Source organism: Nicotiana tabacum, chromosome 15 (genome assembly GCF_000715075.1).
Source record: "Nicotiana tabacum cultivar K326 chromosome 15, ASM71507v2, whole genome shotgun sequence".
Classification (NCBI taxonomy): Eukaryota; Viridiplantae; Streptophyta; class Magnoliopsida; order Solanales; family Solanaceae; genus Nicotiana; species Nicotiana tabacum.
In genome coordinates this window covers 132,996,668-133,017,783 of record NC_134094.1, presented here as the reverse complement: position 1 = coordinate 133,017,783, position 21,116 = coordinate 132,996,668, and the positions used below count along the sequence as shown (strand labels likewise).

General features: G+C 33.7%; 2 protein-coding genes and 1 pseudogene across 5 annotated transcripts; all 3 read left to right on the top strand.

Annotated features, from left to right (window-relative positions):
• Window positions 1-355: 355 nt before the first annotated feature.
• Window positions 356-5,832, top strand: LOC107806807 (acetate--CoA ligase CCL3-like). 2 transcript variants are annotated; one of them, XM_016631046.2, is made up of 3 exons: window positions 356-662; window positions 3,531-4,121; window positions 4,735-5,832. In XM_016631046.2, the coding sequence occupies exons 1-3, from the start codon at window positions 450-452 to the stop codon at window positions 5,629-5,631; spliced, it is 1,701 nt and encodes a 566-aa protein (XP_016486532.1). In that variant the 5' UTR covers window positions 356-449; the 3' UTR covers window positions 5,632-5,832. The 2 variants fall into 2 exon arrangements, with proteins under 2 accessions (XP_016486532.1, XP_075087426.1); XM_075231325.1 differs by lacking the exon at window positions 356-662 and adding an exon at window positions 704-2,103.
• A 1,262-nt stretch (window positions 5,833-7,094) lies between these two features.
• LOC107806808 (mitochondrial import inner membrane translocase subunit TIM22-4-like) lies at window positions 7,095-10,932 on the top strand (annotated as a pseudogene).
• A 1,390-nt stretch (window positions 10,933-12,322) lies between these two features.
• Window positions 12,323-20,483, top strand: LOC107806809 (uncharacterized). 3 transcript variants are annotated; one of them, XM_016631050.2, is made up of 5 exons: window positions 12,323-12,507; window positions 15,109-15,171; window positions 15,270-15,317; window positions 16,295-16,357; window positions 19,942-20,483. In XM_016631050.2, exons 1-5 carry the CDS (start codon window positions 12,454-12,456, stop codon window positions 20,041-20,043), a joined length of 330 nt encoding a protein of 109 aa, XP_016486536.1. In that variant the 5' UTR covers window positions 12,323-12,453; the 3' UTR covers window positions 20,044-20,483. The 3 variants fall into 3 exon arrangements, with proteins under 3 accessions (XP_016486536.1, XP_016486534.1, XP_016486537.1); XM_016631048.2 differs by lacking the exon at window positions 19,942-20,483 and adding an exon at window positions 17,842-18,071; XM_016631051.2 differs by lacking the exon at window positions 19,942-20,483 and adding an exon at window positions 16,486-16,691 and having other exon boundaries at window positions 12,334-12,507.
• Window positions 20,484-21,116: the final 633 nt, after the last annotated feature.

Sequence of the window (21,116 nt, the reverse complement as noted above, 5' to 3'; positions counted from 1 at the left end):
CTAATAGACAAATGTCTAGAATTCTGGTTATGTCCTTTTATTGTAAGTTATTATGCTTAATATTATAAGGTTATTTTCGTAAACCGGCATTATATTCATACTTATATAATAATAATATAATATAGATAGATAGATAGATAGATAGATAGATAGATAGATAGATATAGAAATAGATATAGATATAGATAGATATAGATATATTTATCACTTAACCAAAAGTATTTTCATTTTACTATGTATTTTCCAAATGAAATTTATTTTTAAAAAAAAAACGAATACATGTATATCATTTATCATGGAGCAACAATTGAATTCTACTAGACTACTACTACCCAATTTCAGTTCTGTCACGTGTAATTGAAGATCCAAGTCTACAGCCATTTGTACATAAATAGCATTTCAACTGTGTGTGTGCGTGTGTTTTTTAGAGAGAGAGAGAAGAGAGGGAGATGGCGGAAAGAGACATAGATGATCTTCCAAAGAATTCAGCGAACTACACCGCGTTAACTCCGTTATGGTTTTTAGATAGAGCAGCGACGGTGTATCCAAATCGCAAGTCGTTAATTCATGGCTCCGTTGAGTACACGTGGCACCAGACTTATCGCCGTTGCCGTCAATTGGCCTCTGCTCTCACCAAACGGTCCGTCACCTTTGGTAGCACGGTAATTAAGTTCTCTGTCTTCCGAGTTCTGCACAGTATTTTTATAACAATACTGTTATTAGTAGGATCATCGAGATTTGTTTTTCATATAACGATAGTGTTTGGAATTTGGATCAACTTGCGCGCATTAAAAATTATTGCTACATCATCCTCTGTATATATCACGTTTCTTGTTTCTAGAATATGGAAAATATAGCAAAGTTCTACTAAATTCAGCGTTTTATTGTTTGCTCGTCAATTAATTAAGAAAAAAAGAAAAAAGGGCAGCCCTGTGCACTAAGATCCCATGTAAGCGGGGTCCCGGGAAGGGCCGGACCACAAGTGTCTATTGTACGCAGCCTTACCCCGCGGTAAAAGAACATATATTTCGTTGCTCATGGATCGGCCCTTTTAAAGCTGCTGTTGTAATCATTATTATTACTACTACTACTATTGTTGTTGTTATTGTTCTAGAATATGGAAAATATAGCATATTTCGACTAAATTCAGCGTTTTATTGTTTGCTCGTCAATTAAAACAGACAAAAGAAAAAGATCAGATTTTCCATTGTCCAGGGATCGCCCCTTCTAAAGTTGTTGCTGTAGTAATCGTCATCATTATTATTACTATTGTTGTTGTTGTATATTTCCATCGGACCTAAACCGAGCTGGGAGGGAGAAGTTACATAGCCAAGCCCAACTGGGAGACATATACTTGACATTGTTGTTATTATCATCTTCTTCAGTATTACCTTTCTAGATATGGAGAACATGTTGAATTTCTACTAATCAGCGTTTTATTCGTCAAATTTTTTTCGAAAAAGAAAAATAAGAAGAAAAAGTTCAGACTCTATATCTGTTTCTTAGTCCATTTATTTATTCTTTATGTTCTTTTTATCATTATAGTTTTTTTGGGCTTGAACAAAGCAAAATGGATATACAGGATCGATATAGCCGGCTCAAACTGGTTTGGGATTGAGACATAGTTGATTGATGTATCGGAAGTTTTATTTCTCCCCTTTTTAGTAACTCTAGTATTCTGTGTATTGGCCCACTGTCTTCCTTTTTCAATTAAGCTCATTTTTATATCTTCTATTTTTGTTGAAGACCTTCTATTTGCTACTTAGGTGCTATTATTGTGCTTTCTCTTTTCTATTCTTGAACTAATTGCTACTCTATTATTGTGCTATTTACTTTGTACAAGCTATTGACTAAGTGAATCCGAAAGTGATTTTTGCTGAAGTTTGGTTGATTTTGAATTTGTTTCCCGACAAGTTATAGTCTGATCTTTTGTAGAACTGATGTCAACTATCCGATCCTTGTAAAGACATCAGCTGTTTTTTCCCTTTGTATGTTTGGTATGGCGGCAAATGTTTTTTGGTTACCTTGAATATTGGATAATCTTTTTCTCCAGAAAGATGTTTTTCACCAAAATGGGGAAATTGACTTCTGTCACGGGTGGAGGTAATTTCCTTTTAGAAATATTCCAATTTTATTTAATCTCACTGTCCTGTTTCCAAGTGTTATTGCATTTTTAGGCCACTGCTGCATTTTATGAGATTTATTACAAAAACTAGTGCTTGGTAACCTATATTTTAGCAGAAATCTAGCTGAAGTTCTTTGATGCAAGTCTCAGTCTCTCAGAGATGCAATATACGCCTTAAAGGGATTATGCATTGGTATTAGAGAGAGCACCACGGCACTTGATCAGTTGATCTCACTGTACCACTACATTATCTTTGTTTTTTTCAAACTAGTTTTGGCTTCATCTGCTCTTTAGCTCTTTTGCTGGTGCAATTGTTGTTCGGTTAGCCTTAGAACCCTATAAGGCTTGTGTTAGAGTTATCCATTGCATATCATTTTGGTCTTTCAGTGAACTGTTTAACCAGATTGATTTTATGCATGCTGTCCGATCAAAATCTTCAGTTTAAATCTTTTTGCTTTTGCTGCAAAAATTTACTTAAACTAACCATCATTATAGTTGATTTTGTATATCTGTGCTATTCTCATGAGGCAATCCATTACGTTGCCATCCACAAGCAGATTCTGCAATAACAGGAATAAAGAAAGATGAATCTAATATATAATAGCCTCAGTCTGATTTTGGGGTGAAACATGGTGTGCGAGCCTGAGAGAGAGTGACCATGAGAGGGAGAAGAAGAGGGAACTTAATAGGTTTCCATATAACTATATAAGTAGGAAGTGAAAATTAGAAATCAGTATGTCATAGACTATAATAAACTAAGCTAGTAAGGATAATTTTTCACGGATTTTCATCTACTAGTAGTATACAACATATGTGGGAACTATTCTTTACATCGAAACCAGTCCTACTTTCTAGTGATAAATCAGACAGCAGAAATGATATTAACTTTGAGTTTACTAGAGGATCTTTGTTTTCTCGATATAAGTATGTAGAATGTTAATTAGTTTTTCTGCCTCTCAATCCCCAAAGTTTCATTCTTTGCTGTAAGTTGACCTTTCCCATATTTTTCCTCTTGTAATGGGCTTGCCAATTTCATTCATGGCGTCATAGTAGGATATAATAATGCATGGTTCTGCTTCTCAGCCTACATGTTTTAATCTATTTAATGGCTTTTAAGATTAAAAAAAGATGAGTAAAGATAGTTGGATGAAAGAAGAATCTAAAATTTATATATTGGGTCTTTGGATCATCAATTTAAGAAGAGGCGATTAAGTATTATGTACACCAACTTTTATTTGTTCTGTTGCCTGTTGCACTTTGTCTCTCCATATTAAATGAACAAAAATGCCGAAACTTTCAATTAGTTTGTTGTGGATATCAATATTGTTGTCCTATTGATGAAATGCATTTCCTGTATCCCTGTGGATGCCCCTATTTATCCTTGTTTTGTCCGCTTCATTGGCAGGTTGCAGTTATTGCCCCAAACATCTCCGCTTTGTATGAAGCTCATTTTGGAATTCCAATGGCTGGAGCTGTTTTAAATGCTGTTAATGTTCGTCTAAATGCACAAACGATTGCTTTTCTTTTGGGCCATAGCTCGGCTGTTGTTGTCATGGTGGACCAAGAGTATTTTCCCTTGGCTGAGGAAGCTCTAAAAGTATGGGAAAATAACAGTAAAGGAAAATTTAAGGCTCCAATTCTGATTGTAATTGCTGATAAAAACTGTGATCCAGCGCCAGTCCAATATGCTCTTGAGAAAGGGGCTATTGAATACGAGAAATTCCTAGAAACTGGCGATCCAGACTTTCCATGGAAGCCACCAGAGGATGAGTGGCAAACTATTGCTTTGGGCTATACTTCCGGCACAACAGCTAGTCCTAAAGGAGTGGTGCTGCACCATCGTGGCGCTTATCTTATGGCTCTGAGTAACGCTGTGATTTGGAGTATGCAAGAGGGAGCTGTGTATCTGTGGACTCTGCCATTATTTCACTGTAATGGTTGGTGTTTCGCTTGGACGCTTGCTGCAATTTGTGGGACTAACATATGCCTTAGACAGGTAATTCCGTGGTTCTTTTTCTGCGCATGGAGATTCTCATGCCCTATTTACAACTTAATAAAGAGCAGCGCGTAATCTGCTTTTTGTTATAGGTATGCCAAACCAATTGGTAAATGAAAAAAATAGATTTCAGCTATAGTGTGCTTTGACCTAAGAAGTATTGGATTACCAAATCCTAATTGAAGATGGACGGCTACAAGTCATAATCGTTTATTTTTCAGCATATCTCCTAGTGCTGACATTTAGAGAAAATTCAAACCATGTAGATTGGACAAGGGACAATAGCGTTTGGGTGTGTATGAAATTGACACTAAGACGGGAATTTATTAATTATGGGGGGGGGGGGGAATTAAAGTTAGCTCCGTTTCTTTTCTGCCTTTTTTAGAGTTTGGTTGAATGGGTTTTCATTTTGCTTAGGAGGTTTGCATTGTGAAACTCAATTATCTAAACAATTATTGAAATGGGAGAACTTGGCTCTTAAGGTCTTTTTCTAAATTGGAGGAGGTAAAAAGAAAATGCCTTTAAGTTGGTTTTTGAACACACTGCTCCTTATTTCTGCTTGTTTCTGGCCCTTTACAAGCTTCCCTTCTGTTTTCTCATTTTCTGCATGCAGGTAACTGCAAAGGCTGTTTACTCGGCTATAGCCCATCTTGGTGTAACCCATTTCTCTGCTGCTCCTGTGGTGCTCAACACCATAGTTAATGCCCCAAAAGAGGAGACCATCCTTCCTTTGCCTCGTCTTGTGCACGTCAGCACAGCCGGTGCTTCTCCTCCTCCTCCTGTTCTTGCAGCAATGTCACAACGTGGCTTCCGTGTCTTACACACTTATGGACTTTCTGAAACCTATGGCCCCTCCACTCTCTGCACGTGGAAGCCCGAGTGGGATTTACTTCCCCCAGACGTCCAGGCACGTCTGCATGCACGCCAAGGTGTGAGATATGTTGGTTTGGAGGGGTTAGGTGTTGTTAGCACAAAAGACATGAAACCTGTCCCAGAAGACGGCAAAACAATAGGAGAGATTGTATTCAGAGGTAATGTTGTAATGAAAGGGTACCTGAAGAATCCTAAAGCTAACGAGGACGCTTTTGCTGGAGGCTGGTATCACTCTGGTGATCTTGCAGTTAAGCATCCGGACGGATATATAGAAATCAAAGACAGATCAAAGGACATCATCATTTCTGGTGGTGAAAACATAAGTAGTGTCGAGGTCGAGAATATCCTATATCTACATCCAGCAATACTAGAGGTCTCTGTAGTGGCAAGGCCCGATGAGCAGTGGGGTGAATCGCCATGTGCTTTCGTGACATTAAAGGCTGATGTGAAGAAAACAGATCAACAACAGTTGGCAGAAGATATTATGAACTTTAGTCGATCGAAAATGCCTAAGTACTGGGTTCCAAAATCAGTTGTGTTTGGACCATTGCCAAAGACTGCTACTGGGAAAATACAAAAGCACTTGTTGAGGACAAAGGCAAAGGAGATGGGACCAGTGAAGAAGAGTAGATTGTAATTATAATGGTCCGCAGCTAAATAGTACCGAAGCATGTTTTCTCATTAGTCATTAACTCATTATCAATAAAATTATACTACTTTGATCAAGAAAAATAATACAAAGACAACTTCTGAGTTTGTCTTTGTAGCTTAGGGTCGACATATCGCTATGTATCTTTGGTCTTTACTTTACATAAATAAGACTTACGTATTAGCTGAACCTTTCTTAAGTTTCTTATGTGAAACAACTTTTCTAACTTTGTTACTGTCCTCTTGACAGGAGTCATTAGAGTCAACAGCCTAAACTAATGACAAGGCAATCTAATTATTAAAACTTTTAGGATAAAAACATACTAATAACCTCTTTATAATTTTAAAACGTTTGTTGATTTTTCGTGAGTTCTAAAAAATAACCTTATAAATCACGTTCATTGATAAGAAATTAGCTCTAGAATACACGCTCATCACTAAAATTCGCACGAATGATACATGGCCTGTGACACATTAGATCATATACTTGCATTTATAGCCCGTTTGCCAAGCTGGAAAAATCAGCTTATTTTGAGAAATATTTTTTTTCAAAAGTACTTTTGGTGAGAAGCAATTTGTGTTTGGCTAATTAATTTAAAAAGTATTTCTAAGCAGCAATTAGTGTTTGTCCAAGCTTTTAAAAAGTGCTTCTAAGTGTATTTTTCTCAAAAGTGCATCTCAAAAAAGTGCTTATGGGAAGAAGCTACTTTTTTCTGCTTCTCCAAAACGGTTTCTGCTTCTCCTCAGAAGCACATTTTTTTCTCCTAAAAGCTTGGCCAAACACTTCAAATTTGAAAAAAAAAAACTGGTTTTGAACTTGGAGAAGCTTGGTCAAACAGGTTATTAGTTTGGTAATCGTTCATATAATTTTCAAGATAGAAAGAGCCCATTGGCCATTTTTCGGCTATGTCTTTGAAAAATAGCCATTGTCCTAGTGATTCAAATTCCATAAGTGAAACTCTAGGAGATAAACCTGAAGTTCCACTCAAGGAATTTGAATTTTTCGGATGATGATTATTTTTCAATTACAAAGGCTGAAAAGCGGGTGGAGTTTTCACTTATTGTCCCATTTTGTATCAACTGTTTCGTAAATGACACTCTTTTTATTTCTCTTGCAACTGATAGACCTTTTAACCAGCGGTCTAAAGATTCTTTTCAAGCAATCTAAAAACCTGATGAGAAAATGTTGTCTAAAAATTTGTATGGTATTACAAACGTTAGACCATAATCCAATATTTTGAAAGCAAACTAAAAGTTATATGTGCAAGCATTAGACCTGAATTTAACATTGTCCGAAAGGGGTAATTTTCTAAAGGAGATATTTGCACAAAATTTGAAAATAGGGACAAAATCTAAACAATAGCCTAAAAATGGTCATTTGCGCAAATCAGCCAAAAAGTGGCTTTCCACAAGCAAGTGGCTTAAAGCCCATTTATATTCCGGTTATGGCTCCAGGCAACTCCAAACCCGTGAACCCATTTTGAATCGACCCGTCTAAACCCGCCATAAAACTAAACATACAACGCCGCCGGTTGCCGCCCACACAAAACCTCCTCTTACCTAAGATTATTTGAAATTCAATCTTTGTAATGCAACATTTTCTTTTTTCAATCTATTTATCTTAAATTAATTGCAGTTTCATTTTATCAGAGCTGCTATGAGTGATCGAGCAATTGAATCAAATGAGGTACAGTCAAGCTCAGAAGCCTCAGATTGAGCCTATTCGGATGCCTACTGTGGAGGAAATAAGGGGACAAGACATTTGGAACAACTGTGCAGTTCGTAGCGTTGTTAGTGGAGTCATGGGTATGTTTTAATCACACTCCTAGTTTGAATTAATTTGTGTCATATTGTTCAGTGTTTTGGTCATTGTCCTGCGTCAACCTCCAGATTCACATGTCTGTAGGCGGGGAGCCATGTGAGTGAAGGTGTTTAAAAAGACGAGCAGTGGCGGAGCCAGGATATAAGTAAGCACACAAAGAAATCAAGGTGAGTCAACGTATAGTATATACACATAAAATTAAGAATTTAACGTATTTACCCAATGTAATTTTCCGATGAAGGGGTGTCAATTGACTCCCCTTGCCAATGAGTGGCTCCGCCACTGAGGACGAAGTTAGACCTAAAATCGCATGGACACGGTGAAAGAAAAAAGACTTATATAGGCGATGCATATTAGTTGAGAATATGTTTTAGACATTAGCACTTTTAGTGTAGGTCTTGTGCTTTCTAGGAGTAGTTTAGCCATTCAAAGATTTATACTTTTAGAATATTTGTATAATATTGGCATGAGATGAGTTTAAATGGAGTAACGTGGTTAGTGACGATTCATCTAGCTGAGCGCCAACCTGTTCATTGTTTTTTTTAAATGGATGGTCCAAATTGTCACTCTTGCAATACCTGAGGATAATGGATGACAATACTGGTTTGATGTAATAATTATGTTACAAGTGTCGAGGTAAGACAAGAGACTTTAATCTTAATCCCGTTGCTGTGATAGTTATTCTCTTGTAGTTCTGTAGTAGAGAAAAAGAAAGCTTCATTCCAGTTAGCTTACAAGCTCTACCTACTGCCATTGCTTGTGAATAAAATCTGGATCTAGAGCTTATTTTTGTATCTAGTAAGATTATTCTTTCTGGTAACTTGCTTAAATTGGTGTCTCCGTGGATGCTTATGGACTCTGCTGTGAGGTTACTTCTTGGGTTCATTTGTTGAACATTGTTTCGCTTTTGTAGGAGGGGGACTAGGGTTGTTCATGGGTCTGTTTCTAGGGGCACTGGATAACCCAATAATGCAAGAGGAAATGACTACTAGGCAACAACTTGTATACCAAGCAAAGCAGATGGGTCGGAGGAGTTGGAGTTCCTGCAAAACTTTTGCTGTTATGGGTTTGGTTTTCTCTGCTGCTGAATGTGTTGATGAGAAGGTACATTTGATCTTAGGGATTATAACCTTATGGGGTTCTACAGCTCTTGTTTTGCGATTTTCATGTTAATTTTTGGAAAAAAGGAAAAGAATTTGGAAATCATTCTCACAATTAGAGTGAGGTACTTTTCATCTAAAACTCAAATGGCATAAGTATTTTCTTGTATTATGTTAACAGGCACGGGCAAAACATGACATGACAAATACAGCAGTTGCAGGGTGCGTAACGGGAGGCACATTATCAGCTAGAGGTAACATTTGTTACAAGTATTTACAAACAGGAATCTTCCTTAGATATATTTTCATATCTTGCATCTGTTATTTATTCATATACTTTTTATTTAGATAGAGCAACATGGACAGTGAGATTCATGTAGAGACGAGCAGGGTAGTAGAGTTTCACATAAAAAAGCAAAAGAAGAAATTTCAGGGTCATGTCATCAGAATGTTATTCCCACTGTATATTAAAGAAAGAAAAATCAAATGCCTAACGCAAACTCTTCCCCAAAGAGGTATCGGCAACTTAAAGTGAAGGTGCATCCAAAAGTTTGAGAAAAGTGCATTGGTTGAAACACTTGTAGTCAGTCCAACTAGTTTGGGATTAAGGCGTTGATGTTGATGTACCTTTCTCATAAAACAAAGGCGTTGACGTTGATATTGATGTCGTTGCATCTGTTCCTCGATTTTGTTACATATGCTTGTACTGCTAATTTTACTTGAATGAAATATTAGCCTGTCTCATATTTTTGAGACCTACATGAAAAAAAATGTTGTTTAATATTTGGGCTTGGGACAATTAGGATTGCCTTTTTGGTGGGTGTGGAATCGGATAGTATCTTGGTGTTAGTGGGTGACAAATATTTTTAACATTAAATACAGATGGATCTATATATTTTCTTATATTCGTCACTGTTATTGACATGAGTACTAGGATAAGATACAGAAATTCATGGGGGCTTTCCCTGAGCCCCCTATATTATCCAGCGCTGCTATGTGACGTGTCAAAGACAAGTTTCTTATTCTTGACTTAATTCATTATTTATGAGGTGGTGAAGAAAGGGTGGTGGGTTGTTGGGACTGCTTTCCTTTAGTTTTCTTAGAGGAAAACCTATAGTCGAAGTGAGTCATAGTTCAAGTATTTTAAATTCCATTTGATCCAGGGCATCAAGGAAATAGAAACTTCGCCCTTCAACTATAAAGATGCTACCCATCCAAATTCAACGTACCGGTTGGGAGAGCTCATACACGAAGTGTGCCCTTTTGTGTTCTAGCTTGATGTTGTGACGCATATAACTACCGTTTTCATCTCTTATGACTCCCATCATAATCCGAGTTCCCAGAGTAAGGAGTTTATTGCAGATTATTGCATTCTCCTAATCTAGTTCAGGGAATATGCTGCAGTATACTGAACCAGATGGACAAAACATTGTTGACAATTTATCCTATACGGGGGTTCTAATTGGAGTCATCTCTCTCTCCCTCACTCTCTCTCCTTTTTTAAATTTTATAAAATGAAGGGTAGCCATAAAAACATATGAGCAGGATTAGAGTGATAGAGAGCTTATTATACTGAAGCTAACTGTGTCACAAGACTTGTTCTTTAGTTTAATTTCTGCCATCAGAACTCTCTCTCTCTCTCTCTCCTTTTTCTTCTTCTTTGGTTATGGCTTTTGACATTTGATGATACTAGATGCTAAATTTGCTTGTAGAACCAAGCCTGTGTGGGGTTGTTTAATTACAGCTTTTTTATGACTGATGAAGAAAGTAATTGGACTGTGCTATTCCAAATTATTATCTCTTTTTATTTATACAACAATCCCATTTGTTTCAGGTGGCCCAAAAGCTGCATGTGCAGGTTGTGCTGGCTTTGCTACATTTTCAGTCCTGATTGAGAAGTTCTTGGATAGATATCACTAATCCCAGTGAGTAATTAGACAATATGGATCATTCATCAGCCTGAAATATGGAAGTTACACCAACCGGCATATATATAGAGCTCGTTTGGATTGGCATAAAAAAGTGGCTTTTTCGTAGAAATAGCTTTTAAGCCAAAAAAACAATGAGTTGCCCAGCTTATAGCTTAAAAGCCAATCCAAACACCCTCATAGTCACATTCTTTTTTACCCCAACTGTAAGATATTGATATAATGATATTGGGCAATGTTATAAACATGCAGCTCACTTCATACCTCATATTTGCCCTCTGTTCACTTCCTCGAGTTTGTGAATCTGGTCCCAGAACTGGGAATATCTAGCATTAATTTAGACACGTTTAAGACATTTTTGTCTAATAAGGTAGTCAGTTTCTCTTAGTTGTAATGTTTACTTTCTTTACTCCAATAAAATGTTGGCTTCTTTGCAAGTCACTCTACCTCCATTTCATTTATGCAACCTTGTTTGACTAAACCCGGAGTTTACAAAAAAAAAAAAAAAAAAAAAGAGGAAGAATTTTGATATTAGTGGTATTAAACATGTCATTAATTTTTACAACTACAGGATTTATAGAACTTGTTGGCTTAAACTTGTTAAAATACTTTTGTTGCTATAAAATGAGAAGTCTAAAATTAAATTATTTACAAATATACTAGCGTTTCATTCTTTACAGAAATAACTAATAAGAAAATGGTATCATATATATAAAATGAAATGCGGGAAGTAATTGTTTATTGAGTCGGAGTTGATTTACTTGCACTAAAATTCAAGCAGTAGTTAATTTTACTTGTATTTGATATTATAAGTTTAAGATCTCAATGTGTTAAGTTGTATAACTTGCGCCTAAAGATGAAGTATTACTTGCACGTATGAGCTTCTGTTCTCAAATAATGTTCCATTAATGACAATTAGACAAAGTATATTTTCTACTTTTGGTTGAATTAGGTGTTTTGTTGGTTTAGGCAAGAAAAAGATGAAGTCTGTACATTTTTATTACAAACAAAAAAGATTTTAAAAAAGGTTTTTAGTATTTCTACTCCCAACTTTTGTGAAGAAACAATAAATGAATGAAAATATTTTAGTTAAATAAATATTGATAACTTACTTTTTATATACACACCTTTTAATTTATACTAATTAAATTACTACAATTTTTTGCAGCGCCGAAATGCATAATTAGGACTTATGGAAGCTATAGTGTATGTCTATTGGGCCTATTGGTCGGGCTAAGCCTAAAGAGTCCAATTGATGTTGATGTGGTAACAGCCCAACTCCTATTCTTTCTAGGGCAAGAAACACATTTGGCCGGTCGGCCAAAAATAATTATATTCGCTAGTCAAATATATATTATCGACTATTATTTTTTAGAGTGATTATATTGTGTAGTTTTTCCTACTTTCTATGTACCTATACGTAGTCAACCCTCTTTTTAATTTTTTCATATTCTTTGTAATATCTTTTTCTTTTGTTACAATGGTGATATTTGGATCAGTTTGTGCACGCGTACTCTATCAGATAGTGGCAAAACTACTCGTAAATGAAGGAAGTTTAATTAAATTCCATTCTCAAAAAATTATACTGTGCAAATAAGATAAAAATAAATTTTTGAATTTTTTCAGTATAATGACAGAGATGGTTCAAAGAATTGCTTTAGGTTCGAATACTAGATTTACCTTTGTTGTATATTTTTAATCTTCTCATTAAAATTCCTGAATCCGCCACAGCTATTTCGTGATACCTGCACAAATATGGATAATTACCTACTCTATGATATATCTTCTATTGAATGTCTTTAATACGTGTAGGTTAAAATAAAGTAGCGATATTACAGTTATTGTCTTATACTCATATACTCAACCACCCTTTTTTCTCCTAACAACAACCTTTTCCCCATTTCCCACTTTCTCTTTCTATATAAATTTTTCTTGCCTTTGTTTGCTTCTATAATATAGAGATGACAGATTCTAATAGAAGTGAAGAGTTTTCTGTCTGCTCTCAAAATCATGAGGTACTCTTTCTCAGTTTTAACACAAATTATAATACTAGAAGTTGGTTCTTGTATTTAATTTATCTTCTTCTATTTTCCTCTTATATTCTATTCGTATTTCCTTGAGTCGAGTGTCTATTTGAAACAATCTTTTTACCTTTCTAAATAGGGTAAGGTTTGTATATATACTATCCTCCCGAGACCACACCTTATGATATAATAATGGGTTTATTATTGTATAATCTGTAAGTATTTCTTTTACATTTTTGTCTTTGTTTTCTCCACAAAAGGAGATTTTTTTCTTTCCGGTTATTTTATTTTTTTGTTTCACATTTGGTATTTGGTCTCCGCTTTGGTCAACTATTCGAATTCGCATCGTGTAAGGGATGTAAAATCATTGTGAGTCTGCTTATATGCTGGAAAAAGAGCTATTTCTCCTTTCCGTCAATTTTATTTGAACTTTTGTTGTTTCAAGTGAAAAACTACTTCGTGCGCGTTTGAACATAAGAATTGTAAAATTAAGAAAAAAAAAGTGAAAAAAAAAATTCAAGTGAAAATAGTATTTGAAAATTAGAGTTGTGTTTGGACATAAATATTAGTGCCCGTTTGGTTCATAAAATTTTCAATTTTCACTTGAATATGCATTTTGAAAATTTTCGAAAATTTGAAAAATTTCAAAAAATTATTTTTCAAAATTTTCACTCAAATCACTCACAAAACTTCAAAAACAACCCAAACTGAAATTTATGTCCAAACACAACTCTAAATTTCAAATACCATTTTCACTTGAAAAAAAATTCACAATTTTTTCGAGTTTTACAATTCTTATGTCCAAACGCCTACTTATTATTGGTTGTTTTTGAAGTTTTGTGAATGATTTGAGTGAAATTTTTGAAAAACAGCTTTTTGGAGTTTTTCAAATTTTCGAAAAATTCCAAAATTCATCTTTAAGTGAAAATTGAAAATTTTATGGCCAAACACTGATTTCGAAAAATATATATATATTTTCGGGAAAAAGTAAAAAAAAAAAAATTATGTCCAAACGGGCACGAACTTGTCTAACCAAACGCTATTTTGCTAAATTTTTTGTTATCAAAATGGATTTTGTTATATATTTATGCTAACAAGTTGTATCACGTTACTTGTATATTTTTCGAAATATCAATCCACACTGAATGCATACAATTATCCGTAATTGGCTTTTAAATAACCTGAAAGTGCAAAAAAAAGAAGAAAAAAAATCTGCTTATTAAGTTAAACTTTTTTTTTCTTTTTTCAAAATACATTTAATTGATTAAGTTACTTGTTGGACAAAACTTCACGTAATAGATAAGTAGCTTTAACTACCACCAATAGCATGTGAAATTTGTGAATTGAAGGTTGCTTTTCTGCACACCTCTTTTGCCTTTTTGGTAATCTTATCTCTTGTTTAATTCCAAACATTTCATTCTCTTTTATCTTCAAGTATAATTGGAAAAATGTATGTAATTAGTTTTATTTTTTCGACTGTAAGTTATGTGTATTAATAGTGTATAATTTTTTATAGTATCCGTTTAAATTAACCTATATAAAGAAAGGTAACTCTTCATAACAACTTAACATAGTAAGTTTAACGATAGTAATATTTTGATGTAGTCGGTTAAATTATAATTCTTTAATTTGTTAGTGCATACAACTTAAATCCTTATTTGTTTTTACCTTTAAATTAAACACCATTACATAAGTTAAATAAGATATAGAATAGTTTTTCTTACATGTAAATAATCATCTTCTTTCGCAATGTTAAACTTTGATCATAAGAAAATAATGGATTATATCTTCATATATAGGTTTGATGTAGGAATACTAAGCTTCTTCTAGTTTGAATTTTGTGTTATTGATTATCAGATTCTTTTTCTGTGTGTGTTTTTTTAATTAAGTTTATGAGTACATTGGGAGACAATTGTGGAGAGAAAAGAAGGTAATGTGGTGCACAAAGCAGAGTCCGGAGAAGGGTCGTAACCTCAAGGGGTGTGATCAGTAGCGGAAGTAGGATTTTCACCAACGAGATTCAAAAGTTAAGAAAAATAAACACATGGATTTACCCCACCCCCCATATATATATATATATATATATATATATATATATATATATATATATATATATATTGTAATTTTCGACGAATAGGGTTTGGATGTATCACCTGTTGGGATATACTATTAACCATGATGTGACGTAGACCACCTATATAATTTCCGAGGCTGTGAACCATATATATGCATCTATAGGTTATAGCATGCAAGATAACATTAGATTTATTCCTGATTCCCACATGATTTTCTTTGTATTTTTCTTGATGTGGTCCAAGAAAATATCATGAGAAAATTTGAATAAAAATGCCATAAATAATAGTGTATGTTTTGGGGTCAATGGGCACATGTGGCATGGGTCTACAATATGTGGCCCTAAACATAAGTGAATATTTTGTGTATATTTCAGCCACTCATAGCTCAGAGTATATAATTTTAGCACATTATTACTTAAAATCTGTCGGCATAAAAACATTTGGTTTTGATTCATAAATTTAATGAGCTTTAATGATTTCAACCAAGCCTGATCTGTTTATTTGTGAATTCTTATAGGCTATTGCTTCAGGTAAAAGATATGGAGAACTTATGCCAAAGAAAAAGCCTTTGATTTCAAAGGCGAGTTTTTTTTAGAGAGATTAAGTTATATACGTCGTCAGTATAAGAATTTTACGCCGTCAGTATAAGTTATTTATAATGTTATGTTTTGCGTGTAGGACCATAAACGTGCATTTTTTGATTCCGCAGACTGGGCCTTGTGCAAGGTAATATATTAGCTTCAATCTCATACATCTTATAATTATACTGCCATATACAATAAGGAGAACGAGTTTATTAAAAAAAATAAACCAAATAACTTGTTATAACAATTACGTACATTGATTCGGTAAGAAAAATAAAATATTTATACTGTCAATATATATAAGTTAAATTCAAAACGAAAATGGATGTTTTGGATCGAGGGAGTCTAAAGAGGGGTAAAAACTTATCTACACCTGGTATTACCACAAAATTTAGTAATTTATCATAGTTAAAATAAATTGATGAGGTGATAATATATGCTAATTAACCATGATTAAGAGTGAAAAAGTGTATGCTCAAATATATGTCATGCATTTTTCAATTTTATGTAAACACTCAATGCGAAGGGGTTTTAGCTCATGCCTAATCCTTAAGGGGCCGTTTGGCATGTGGATAAGGGATAATAATCCTGAATTAGATGCGAAATTATTTTATTCAGCGTTTGATTGAATTTTAAATCTGGGATTGCCAATTCCAAGATTAATTAATCCCACAATTGAATGTTATTTTATTTTACATTGAGGGTGCGATAATAATCCTATAATTAACTCCGGGATAAACACTAAAATGACAAAGAGGTCCTTCTTGGAGGCTCTTCCCCCAAAGTCTTTTAAACAATCCAAGGTTAAAATTAGAATTAAAAGTTTATCTCAACTTATCTAGTATATACCAAACACATGTTTATATTGTACCCCATTATCCTTTTTTTTAGTCCAATGAATCAAACATCTTTCAATAAAAATATATTTACTAAATAATTCCGTCAATATTTAATCTTCGTATTAGAATCTTATCATTATAATCCCTCAATAATTTGTTCCCTATCGAACGACCCCTAAGAGCTTATCCTTGTACCGTTGATTTTAATATTGGTGATTTTCTTGAGAATATTGATTGCCTAACATGGATTTTTCATACTTTCAATTATACACGATAACAGCAAGGTGTAGGAGTTAGTCAAAATTCAACAGTAGCTATAGAGACATTGAGCCCAAAGTTACAGGTAATTGCTCTAACATTCTAGAGAAAATATTTTCTTATTCTATTAGCAATAATTATATATAGTAATATATTTGCTACTAAGTATGTAAAATTGGAAATGTAACGAATATTGCATTTGAATTGTAACAGAGAACACCACATCAACAACTACCTCCTCGACGACCTGCTTGCACATCTTGACATATTAGCCTTATTGAAAATCTCGTCAATAAAATAATCAGAAATATTATGGGGTTATATGTAAGTAATTATAAATAACTTATGTGGAAAGTTTCATTAATTATGAAATGGTGTTACCTTCTACCATTTATTTGAGGTTTTTAACATTATTATAATTACTTCTCTCCAATTTTCATAGTGTGTAAATGTAACTCTCTAACATATGTTGCTCAAAAGTTTGAGGGATTGCATATATTTGCTCCTATGAAATCTCAGGTTTAGAGTGAAATATTATTTGAACTTGAACTTATAAAATATTTATATATTAATATGAAATTATTTTTCAACTGAAGTGCCGATTTCAGTTTACAAAAAAGTTCATAAAATATTTGCTATATGTTTTGACCAAATACAATTTTAATTTCCTTGAAATTTTCTTTCAAGTTTAATTTCACTAAGGGCAGAAGACATCATTTTGTTGAATCCAAGTATCAATAGTGGCCTACAATTGGCCTTTAGTAACACAAAGATATTATACAAGATCAATTCGGATGGACTTTGGTTCACTTAAGAAATGTGATTCAAAAAATGTGGTTCGGAGTATATTATTTTATATTTATGAGCTGACGAATTATCAATAATTCATTCAAAAATTTATAAATATTTAATAAATATTTTAATATTGAGTTTATATGAACTCGTAACATTAGCTAAATCCACCCATGCCAAGTACATGCAATATTTTTTGAAGTATTAACCCAAATAGCCGCTTACATAATCTCTTATACTATAAATAGCCGGGCATCACAATCTCTCTCTAATATATATATATATATATATATATATATATATATATATATATATATATATATATATATATATATATATATATATATATATATATATATATATATAACTGTGCAGGCTGATGAGGCCGCCATAAATGCTAGAAAAAGTAAAACTGAATCTGGCCGGCTATTTGTTTAATAAAAGAAGCTTCTTTTTTTCTGGCACACCTACATACATACAAAAATCCATTAAATTTTTTCTATTTATCGGGTTCCATTCTCGAAAGTTTGGATTTTGTATATATTTATATGAACAACTTGGTAATTAGAGGATCTTAGAGTAGCAGTAATTATGTTTGTATCCTATCGAATCCAAATTCCACCTACTCTACCATTTGGATTTTCAAAATTAGATCTCCTAAAACCGATTCCATTAAAGAAGTTTTCACATGATATAAATGGAACATAGTTAGTTTCCAAAAAGACATGTATATTAGGTCTACACTCATTAACAATATCTCTGACCATTGGTTTGTAGGAGGCTTTAATTAGCCCTCTACAATTCCATGTAAAGATTATTATAGATAACAATATCAAGGATAGGTGCGCTCAGGGCGGATCAAGCGTAGCGGTGGTGGGTTCATCAGTGGTGTAAGCAACAATTTTCGTAAGCGGTGTCAATATTTGAAGAAATAAACAAATGAACAAATTACTGTAATGGCAAGCAATGTCATTTCTTATATTTATCCAATATTTTAATTTTATGAATTATTTATAAATATAGATTATGCCTATCGTAAACAACTTCTATGCCTTTATATGGTAGGGGTAATGTTGCGTACACACTAACCTCCCCAGATTCCACTTACAGAATTAAGCTGGATTTTTTATTGTTGTTGTTGTTGTTATTGTTGTTATGTATATAGATTATGAAAAAAAATTGGCGAAGCGGTGTCACGTGACACCGCTTCAAACAAGGTACCTACGCCTATCGGGTTCATCTGAACCTAGTATTTTTGACACGGAGAATAGAGTTATGTATAAAAATTATCTAAAATAAGAACAAACAACATATATAGACCCATAACTTTAACAATATAATGAGTTCGAACCCATAGAATTCAAATCATTGATCTGCGGTGTGCGTATAACCCCTAGTTGGGTGTGACCCAACCATGCATCTTCCCAAAATCTGGTTTATCATCACTTTGGCAAATGAAGTGAAGGAGTTTAGGATAAAAGCTATGTGAAAAAAATGTGGTTAATGAATTAGATACTTGGGCTAATTCCGGTAAAGGGAATATTTGTAGCCATTGCAGGTATACCTATTACCTTCAAAATAAACATATTATATAGTTAGCAAAAAAGATACTAAAGAATAATAATGCAAGTGTCTTATTATGTAGTAGTAATTTGGCTAGACTTGGTAATGTAAATGTCCTTAGTGACACTCTTGTGGATATTGTATAGTCTGCAATCTAATATTAAAATCTTCACTGAGTAATTTAAAATCCTGGATCTAATTCTTGTTTAAACAAAAGTAATTATCTCGGGATAAAAATTTAGTATCGTTTTATTCCTTATTTGGTTATTAATCATGGGATAAGCTATCACACGATTAAAAATATTATTGGGATAACTTATACGTGCCAGAAGGTGAAATAATAATCCTAGGATAAAACAGTAATTTGACAGATTAATACTACATACCAAACAGTCAATAAGAAATAATATCAGGATAATCAATATCAGCATAACTAATTCCAGCATAATTCGTCTAAGGTTGTAGTGCAACGAATGGAACTTAACACTGCCCTCAAATGGTGTATGGTTCAAATACAAGAACCTTTCTCTCTTCTTGTTTTCTCTTTATCTATTCACATGTATGTCACTTCTCCGGGTTTTTTTCCTTTCTTTAAAAGAATGGTCATATCAGTCATTCGGCGGATTGCTCTTACTCTAATCCTTTTCTTCATTAATAAGTTTAGGTGATAACACCAATGGGACTAATCCTTTGTTTATGTTTTCTTGTGAATTTTCTGGCAAATGATGGACATTAAGGATAGGACCTTATCTGGAAATGATATAGTTAAGGTATGACATATAGGGCTGCATTTCCAATGCCACCATATACCTTAATTAAGCAATCACTTCATGTGAAACTTTAGGTCTCACAAGTCACATCTTACTTATTACCCCAAGTCCAAAACCCACTCTCTCACATGTCTCTCTTTTCTTTGCATTTGACAAATCTACCCAAAAAGTTAATTGGTTACTTGGTATGGTAACTAACAAAGTAATAAAGTTATTTGGTACATGTTGGTGGGAAGTATTTTGTTGAGTTAGTTGTGTAAGGTTTTTCGTACACCATGATTATATTGAAATTAAAAAAAGTAACCTTGAGTCCCATCGTAATTTTTAAATATTTATCCTTTTACAATGTCTGGTGTTAAAACTTCTTGTGCTTCAAGATTTCAAGTTTTGTTTTGGTTATATATACATATATATACTAACAACAGGATTATTGCTCCTACTTCCTAGATGTCTGCCCATACAACTTCATTAGCAAACACATTAGGAACTACCAAAAAGATGTGTCTATCAAAAAGCTTAATCTTCCCCCGCTTTCTTTTGCTAGAAGATCTGCCACCTGATTCTGCTCCCGTTGGCAGAGGCGGAGCCAAAATTTGAAGTTTATGCGTTCGGGATCAGAGGCGGAGCTAGAATTCGAAGTGTGTGAGTTCTAAATTTTAAAAAACTGTTTTCAGCGAGAATTGAACCTCCATCTTTCTAAGCGAACTCACAACCCTTACCATTGAACCAAGACTCCTTTTGTTACTGGGTTCGGCAGTATATATTTATATAGATTTAGTAAATATTTCAATACAATTATAGGGTTCCGAAAAATATCATTGGGTTCGCCCGAACCTGCACCCACTACTGTAGCTCCGCCCCTGTTCGGGATATTAGTCTGTTTAAGTTATTGAGTTCTAAATTAATAATTTGTTTATATTTAATGAATTTCTTAAGACAAATACATAGTTTGAACAAAAACTACTCAGTTCGGCCGAACCCATGTCTACCATGATAGCTCCGCCCGTGCCCGTTAGTTATGCTTAAGCCTGGCCATCAATGACCTGCATGTAATAATAATAGTATTTTAAGGCAAGTGACCATTTTTTATCATTTATATGACCTCCATTTAATCTGTGGAGATTTGTAGAGGCTAAGGTTATGCTCCAAGCTAAGGCTAATTAACTACAGTTTCTATCAATATGCTCCAAGATTTTAAGGTTGCTGCTTCACCATTCCAGAATTTTCATTTCTGAATTTCAATAGAAGCTTATTACTACCACAATTCCTATGTTGATTAAGAAAAACTTTTTTTATTCTTTTTGAACAAAATGAATGACTCTACGACTCGATTGGCTTTATATTTTCTTTTTAAAAGAATGAATAATTATACCTGAAATATTTCATAGGAAAACGATAAACGGACAGATAAGCTGATACTCATTACAGAAAGGAGGATGTCACCCTATACTGAAATATTTAATATTTGGAATGACAGAATAAAAGAAGAAACCAAACAATTATTCTATTTTTAAAATAATCATTATTTTTCGCCTTGTCGGACGATGTGTAAATTCAATTTTTTTAATATTTGCAAGGATTGGATAATCCTATTGTTATGTGTCCTCGTGATTTCTGGCGAATAAATTGAAGGTGTTTAGGATAAAAAACTAATCTCAGAAATGGTGTGGTTAAGCAATGAGATACTTGGGCTAATTCAGTCCACTCCACCCCCTTATT

Coding starts and splice junctions, on each gene's coding strand:
- LOC107806807 (XM_016631046.2), top strand. CDS start 450: ATGGCGGAAAGAGACATAGATGATCTTCCAAAGAATTCAGCGAACTAC. Junction 663..3,530: donor CCGTCACCTTTGGTAGCACG/GTAATTAAGTTC, acceptor CTTCATTGGCAG/GTTGCAGTTATTGCCCCAAA. Junction 4,122..4,734: donor CTAACATATGCCTTAGACAG/GTAATTCCGTGG, acceptor TTCTGCATGCAG/GTAACTGCAAAGGCTGTTTA.
- LOC107806809 (XM_016631048.2), top strand. CDS start 12,454: ATGACAGATTCTAATAGAAGTGAAGAGTTTTCTGTCTGCTCTCAAAAT. Junction 12,508..15,108: donor TCTGCTCTCAAAATCATGAG/GTACTCTTTCTC, acceptor GAATTCTTATAG/GCTATTGCTTCAGGTAAAAG. Junction 15,172..15,269: donor AAAAGCCTTTGATTTCAAAG/GCGAGTTTTTTT, acceptor TTTTGCGTGTAG/GACCATAAACGTGCATTTTT.